The sequence below is a fragment of the Dioscorea cayenensis genome, chromosome 14 (genome assembly GCF_009730915.1).
Source record: "Dioscorea cayenensis subsp. rotundata cultivar TDr96_F1 chromosome 14, TDr96_F1_v2_PseudoChromosome.rev07_lg8_w22 25.fasta, whole genome shotgun sequence".
Classification (NCBI taxonomy): Eukaryota; Viridiplantae; Streptophyta; class Magnoliopsida; order Dioscoreales; family Dioscoreaceae; genus Dioscorea; species Dioscorea cayenensis.
The window spans coordinates 3,313,154-3,321,277 of NC_052484.1; the positions used below are offsets into that span (position 1 = coordinate 3,313,154).

Below are 8,124 nucleotides of genomic sequence, written 5' to 3' on the forward strand. Positions count from 1 at the left end.
TGGGTCAGTGGTCGTCGGCGGCAAGATCTGGGTCCTCCTTCTTCTTCTTCCTTCCCCTTTTGGTCGGTTCCTTCTCCGCCAGTCTCCGTCTTCTTTCTTTCCTTTCTTCTTCTTCTTCTATAGAGAATTTTCCTTTTTGCTAGCTCCTTCGGCCGGTTTCTCCTCTGGCTTCATCTTTCTTCGGATCGTCCTCCCCTTTTTTTTTTTATCATATAAGTATGTATTTTGACAGAGAGAAAACCATCATCTTCCCATCTGACGGAGAGGCAATGGCAGTAGTAGTGGCGATAGCTGCTGCAAAGGTGACTTCTTTTATCTGTTTTCTTTGTTTCGCATTTTGGTTGCTTCTTCCGGGGTTCCCGTCCTCTCGTCATCTTCTGTTCCTCTTCTTCTTTCCTTCTTTTTCATATGAGTCTCTCCCTCGCCGAGAGGAAACCAGCCTCCCCTCTCACATTTTTTTCCTTGGTTCTCTTTAAAAGCGTGGACGTGGGAGCGGTTGTGAAACGATCGAGTTGATCGTGGGACGACCACGTGCATCACTCACGTTCTCACGCACCCCTCCCCCACGTATCTCTTATATATATATATATATATATATATATATATATATATATATATATATATATATATATATATATATATATATATATATATATATATATATTATGTATATATATATTTTTTTTATTATGTTATATACATATATATCATATTTATTATTTTTATTTTTTTATTTTATTTTATATTTTATATTATTAATTTATTACCATTATTATATATATATATTATCTTATTTATCTGATTTGAATTTTGCATATATATATATATATATATATATATATATATATATATATATATATATATATATATATATAAGATATGTATTTTATTTTATTATTGTTTGTGGACTCCTTTCTTTCCACCCAGCCTTTAATTAGGATTGACCGGATAAAAAACATGGATCACAAATCAAATTTTAATATTTTGTAGACTTCAAGGGATTGTGGGTTCATGACTTCCATTAGGGGCAAGCCCCTAATGTTAATTACCCTGGACATTGTCACAAGAACATCCGATTAAGAAAATAAGTGTGAAGAAAGAAACAGATTCTGACAAATAAATTTTATTCATGAATTCATAGACTTCATTGAAAATACAAGAAGTTAGGAATTTAATCATCTTGACACAACAATAATTGTAGCCTTTTATCTCCTTCCGACTATTTCGCCGAAAATCGTGCTTTGACTTTTGTTGACTTTTGGTCTTCGTCAACGGTCAAAATATGCATCTTGAACATGACTTAAAAACTGGTGAAGTTGTGTCTTCGATATTTGAATTTGCATCTTGGACTTGATTTGGAACTTGATTTGAATTTTCATAAGCTTCGGCTTTCAGGCTTGTGAAACTTTTTGCAACTTGTGAACTCTTCAACGCTTTATCCTTGAGGTTATTGAGCTCATTTGTTGATTTATTTAAAACTTGAACATTTGATTTTTTGCATCTTAGATTTGATTTAGATTTGAAGCTGTGGATTCTCTATATTGATGAATCACAAACTTGGTTTGACCTTCCATAAGCTTCGGCTGTCATGCTTGTGAAGCTTTTTGCAACTTGTGAACTCTTCAACCCTTCATCCTTGAGGTTGTTGGGTTCATTTGTTGAATTTGCATTCTTTGATTTGATTTGGAACTTGATTTGGAACTTCATTTGACTTTTCATAAGCTTCGGCCTTTAGGCTTGTGAAACTTTTTGCAACTTGTGAACTCTTCAACACTTTAATTTTGATGTTGTTGAGCTCATTTGTTGATTTATTTGAAACTTGGAACTTGGACTTTTCAGTTTGCATCTTGAATTTGATTTGGAACTTGATTTGATTTTTTTATAAGCTTCGGCCTTCAGGCTTGTGAGGCTTTTTGCAACTTGTGAACTCTTCAACGCTTTAACTCTGAGGTTGTTGAGCTCATTTGTTAATTCATCATTTTTAATGCCTTGATTTTTGATTTGATTTTTCTTTTTGTTTTAGAATGCTTCGCTTTTTGAAGGTCTTGAAATTTCTTTGTCACTCTAAAAGAGTCAATGGCCTCAAAAAGGGTCCATGAGCTCAAAAAAAGAATTTTTATGGGTTTTGAATTTTTTTCATCCCTTCTAAGTGAGTCAATGGCCTCAAAGCGAGTCCATGAGCTCAAAAGAGAGTTTTAAGGATTTTTGGAATTTTTTTCATCACTCGAGAGAGGTTAATGGCCTCAAAAAGGGTCCATGAGCTCGAAAGAGTTTTAAGGGTTTTGGAATTTTTCATCACTCGAAGAGAGATTGATGGCCTCAAATAGGGTCCATTAGCTCAAAGAGAGTTTTAAGGGTTTTGGAATTTTTCATCACTCGAAAGAGAGTCAATGGCCTCAAACAGGGTCCATGAGCTCAAAGAGATTTGTCATCACTCCAAAGAGAGTCAATGGCCTCAAACCGGGTCCATGAGCTCAAAAAGAGTTTTAAAAGGATCTTCACTAGCCCATCCGCTTTCGTGACTGTTAAGAGGCAATGAAGAGGCCCTCCAAAAGGGAGCAATCGACATGCATTAGACATCACGGTAAGCTTAAAGGGGGCTTGTGAAATTACCAAAATACCCCTCATCTTCTCAAAAAATCCTTTTTTTTCTTTTCTTTTTTTTCCTCTTTTTTTTTTATTAAGATCCTCTAACTTTTCATTTTTTTTTTCACATTTTATCAAATTTTGCAAATAAACCCCCAAACTTTCACATTTTCATTTTTTTTCATGGCTTTCGCCGTTAAACCCTCGAGCTTTCATATTCTCACACATTTTCACATTTTTGCACATGTGTCCTCAAAAATTTTCTTTTCTTTCTTTCTTCTTCTTTTTTTTTTTTACGATGGTGTTGACAGTGAGTGAAAACGAACAGCATGCATATGCTCTTGTCTATGGGCATGATTTAAAGACAAATTATGCAGGGACGAGTCTAGCATTAATATATAAAGATTTTTTTTTTTATGGCATAGGCATAGGGTGTACAACCAGAACACATCTTATACATTTTGTATAGAGTTTCATCTACCTCATCAAGATGACATTTTTTCCTACGGCATTATGCATGGAATTAACAACCATATGTATGTATTTTGCATGAAATTTCATCTAAGATTTTTTAGGGCATCTCACATGGATTGAACCAAACCAAACATGCTTATAAATATACGCATTTATATGAAACTTTATAAGATCATCTATCTTCTTAAAGTGATGAACTTCTCAAGGCTTATGAACATTTTTTTTTTTTTGCTTGGCGTGTGTGAAGGGGACATCGCCATTGTCGGACACCTCCATGGGATCTTTCTTCTCCTTCATCTTCACAATAGGACTTTCTTGCTAAGTCCCATGCATATCGAATGACCAACGATGGTTTTCTTAGTGTAAAGGTGAGTGACGATGAGACGCCGGAGCTCCTTCTTCTTGAGTGACTTAAAAAAGCTTATTGGCGCAATCCTAAACACCCTTTGACCACTTCTTAATCCGAATGTACTGTTGCGAGAACCAAGCGATGAAAAGTGCAATTCCAATTGAGTGTGTCATCTTGGATAGCCTGCTTCATTGTGGGATGCGTCCGGTAGCCCATCGATAGCCATTGGCGGACATTTGGCCGCTCATATATTTGTTGAATGCACCATGTCACTGGCTCACACCTTGGGGAGAGATTATTGATGAAAACCACGGCCTTGAGAGAGAGAGAGAGTCGGGAGATCAAGAAGAAAGAGAAGTAGCAAGAGCATACATGCATCCTTATATATGTGAGTAATTCCTCAAAAAAAGTGGGCCTCACCATCCATCAAAATCCCTTTTTTCTTATACCGGATCCCACCATGGAAAGAGATAGAACCTCTCATGTGTGGCAATCCTTATTTTTTTTTATGCTCACCAGTCCCACCATGGAAAGAAAACCTCCTTCTTCATGCATCACCATGCTGAATTTTTTTTTGGCCGGCCCCACCATGGAGAGAAAAAATGCATCAATTGTTTAAACTCCCTTGGCCCCACCATAGAGAGAGCTTCCCTTCTTCTTCATGCCATCCTCCCTTTTTTTTTTTTACCTGGCCGTCTCCCCTCAGAAAATTATCCTATCCTCCACCAAAAAAAATCCGGGCCCACCATATTGTTTTGATTTTTTTTAACCAAAAAAATCTCTCCTTTTTTCAAATATCCGGATTTTTATTTGAATTTGATTAGCATTATCCGGATATATATATATTTTTAAATCAAATTTTAAATTTACATATATTTTTTTAAAATCTGAATTGGGGATAAAATATTAAAATTCCCTTCTCTTTTTTAAGCATGGATAAGCTCAAAATGATCTTTATCTCCCCTAAATTTTATTTAAATCCAAATTTAATGCTGGTAGAGATAAAGATTAGGGTTTTATTCAAATTAAAAGTCTTCCTTCGCTTTTTTCCTATATAAACATTATTATTATTATTATTATTATTATTATTATTATTATTATTATTATTATATATATATATATATACTGTGGGCTCCTTTCTTTCCACCCGGCCTTTAATTAGGGTTGACCGTGTAAAAAGTATGGATCACAAATCAAATTTTAATTTTTTTTATATTTCAGATGATTGCAGGTTCATGACTTCTATTAGGGGCAAGCCCCTAATATTAATTACCCCAGACAATATCATCGGAACCTCCGATTAAGAAACAAGTGTGAATTAGAAGTAACTGAGTAAACATAATAATTTTTTTATTAATTTCAAAGATGCATGTGAATACATGATCATAGACAAGAATACAAAAGTAAGAGAGTTGTTCTCTAAGAGAACTTAACAAGAGATTTTTTTTAGAAAGTACTATTTCTATCATGCTCTTCAAACTTTTTTTTTGCTTGGCTGGTGTTCTTAGCTCCTTCACCAAAAGTATGTCGGACGACCCTTTTGGTTCTGTGGATATAACCCTCCTCGATTTCTTTTTTTATGTGGGTTTATGTCTTAACACATTGCTTAGTTCAAACTGCGGCCACTCTACATTTACGAGTTGCCTACTTGGTCACTTTTGCTTCTTTTATCGCTGAAGACTTTAGCTCTTTGTGCTTGTAAAATTTCCAGCTCCTTGACTTTTGGAACTCCTCAAGTCTTTGACTTCTTGGTGTCTTGAAACTTCAGAGTTGTATTTATCGCTTACATGAGGCATTTAGGTCTTGACTTTTCAATGTTTTTGAGTCTTGACAATTGGATTCTTTAAGCTGTGACCCTTAACATAGTTAGGTCATTAACTTGACAATTTTTTGACTTGTTTTTAACATGGATCTCAAACGCATTTTTTTGAAAGAGACCTCATAATGGGTTTAAAGAAAATCCTTATCAACTTAACTTTTTCAATGAATGTTGACGAAAGACATTTTTCTTCTTTTTCTTCTTTTTGTGAAAATTTTCATTCATTCATTTTTTTTATTCATCATCATTTGTTTTATGAAACTTTCATTTTTACCCTTCCTTTCATTTCAAGAAAAGATTTTTTTTTTCACTCTAACGAGGGTCAACTCTTCTTTTTTTTTTATGAGTGTGGACAAGAGATATTTTTGTGAACTCTTCATTTTTCTTTCTTTTTTCTTTTTTTTTTACTTCAAAGAATTTTTTTCATTTTTTTTCTTTTCATTTCACTTTTTTTTTTTTTACTCCAATGAGTGTCAAAAGACCTCAAAGTAAGTTTGAAGAGAGGGTTTGATTTCTTTTATGAAAAATTTCTCTTTACCCCAAGAGTGTCAAGACTTCAAGGTGGAATTAGAGAAATTATGAAAAATTTCTCGTTACCCCAAGAAAGTAAAGACTTCAAGGTGGAATGAGAAAAATCAGAAAAATTTCTCGTTACCCCAAGAAAGCCAAGACTTCAAGGTGGAATGAGAGAAATTTCATAGAAATTCTCATTACCCCAAGAAAGTCAAGACTTCAAGGTGGAATGAGAGAAATTTCATGAAAAATTCCTCGTTACCCCAAGAAAGCCAAGGCTTCAAGGTGGAATGAGAGAAATCATGAAAAATTCCTCGTTACCCCAAGAAAAGCCAAGGCTTCAAGGTAGAATGAGAGAAATCATGAAAAATTCCTCGTTACCCCAACAAAAGCCAAGGCTTCAAGGTGGAATGAGAGAAATCATAAAAAAAAAATCCTCGTTACCCCAAGAAAGCCAAGGCTTCAAGGTGGAATGAGAGAAATCATGAAAAATTCCTCGTTACCCCAAGAAAAAGCCAAGGCTTCAAGGTGGAATGAGAGGAATTTTATGAAAATTTCAAGAGGAAGTCCTGCAAGTAAAATTACCAAAATACCCTTACCAAATTCATCCTTCATTTTCATATCTTCTCTCCTTCCTCTTCCTTCACTTTTTCCCTCTTTTTCCCCCTTTTTTCCTTTCTTCTTTTTTTTAAAACTCACCCTTCATTTTTTTCATTTTTTCCTTTCCCATTTTTTTTGCTCTCCTTTCATCATTTTTTCTCCCTTTTCATTCATTCTTTTTTTTTTACTCTTCCTTCATTTTTTTTCCTTTCATTTTTCTCATCATTTTTTTTTTCTCTTCTCTCTTTCACTCTTCCTTCATTTTCTCTTTCTCTTTTTTCTTCATTTTTCTCTTCTCTCTTTTTTTATTGCCTGGCCAGTTATAGCATTCCACCAAACCTCTCTATAATGAGAGCACAATCTCGAGAGTCATAATTCATATTATACTTTGGCAATTCAATAACACAGCTTAAATTCTTTCTGAACATCTGCTTCCCTTTGTGACCACTTCTTGCACTCTTAGCAATAGTATTCAGGATCTTGAACTTAATTTGTTTCAACTTATTCTAAGATAAAGCTCCAAGCCAAATAGCTTCTCATGAGTGACTGGGTTTAGCTTTAGGATAGCTTTCTTGAACATGATGGCTTGAACAACTATAGCTGCTTCTTGATTCATATTATCACCATTAATACAGATAGAAGAATGCTTGGAAAATCCAATGTTCCCAGAAGTTAAAGGTTCTTATCTATAGTAAAGTTTCCCTTGCTTAGGAGCCTGTCCAGTGAACTGATACTCAAGAATATAACCTCATTTTGAAGCTCTATGGCCTTTGCATACTCGATGATCCATTTTACCATCAGCAAACACTGCTGAAGAATAAGATCGCCATTGATTGTCTCGTTTGTGTACTCGTCGGCGTGGCTCGTCGGTGCACAGGTCATCCTCTCTCTCCTTCTTAGCCCTTTACAGCCCTCCTCATCGTCCTCCTCTTCAAACCTCATCACTATGAATTCTATTGGAGATTGGTCTTGAAATTTAGAAGAGGAACTAGAATCACTAGGTGTGGAGAATAGATGGAGTTGTTGCCGGCGATCTAGGAAGAAGGCGAACATCAATGATAAATTGTTCGTGAAGTGGTCGGAGAGGTCGTTGGTGGACTTCACATTGTTGGGGATCCATTCAACGAAGTAGGACAAGTTCTTGTTCTGCACATTGATCATCTACTCGTCTAACTCCTCAGTGCTCATCTTGCCACAGAACATGGCGGGTCTGTCGGGTAACATCCATACCGGGGATCAATGACACACATCGCATTCTTGACGTCCCACGTCTATTGAGTAAGCTTAGGGATGGTGAGGGCGCTGTAGGTGAACTTTCGGAGGTCGGAGATCAGATGGTTCAGGTCGCTAAACCTAGGTGTGGTGAGCTTGAGGATTCGGATGCTATCCATGGTTCCGGGCTCCAAATCCATAAGAACGACGCGGGGAACGAAACGACCGTATCTGGCCTCGTTGTAGTAGATATTGACCCTCTCAAGCTGGAAATCGGTATCACCTTGATACCTGCCGGTGGAGTCGATGCCGGGCTCGGTGCACGTTACTTCCCGAACATGAAGGATTTCACTCATTCTCTTCGTCTTCTCGGAGTGATGCTTTCTTCGGAGAGGACGAGAGGAGAGAAGGCACAAGTTCTCGCATACGGGGAAGAGAGAGAGAGAGAGCACGCCACGAGAGAGAAAAGAGAAGGAACTCATGCTAACGTGTCTCATGGGTGCATGTACGTGCATGATTTTTTTTTTTTCTAAAATTGCATGAGAGAATCATAGGTGGGACCCATTACATT

At 36.2% G+C, this 8,124-nt stretch overlaps 1 protein-coding gene across 1 annotated transcript; it reads right to left on the bottom strand.

Annotated features, from left to right (window-relative positions):
• Positions 1-7,612: 7,612 nt before the first annotated feature.
• On the bottom strand, positions 7,613-7,909 carry LOC120275626 (tubulin beta-8 chain-like). Its single transcript, XM_039282252.1, has one exon. The coding sequence runs from the start codon at positions 7,907-7,909 to the stop codon at positions 7,613-7,615; it is 297 nt and encodes a 98-aa protein (XP_039138186.1).
• Positions 7,910-8,124: the final 215 nt, after the last annotated feature.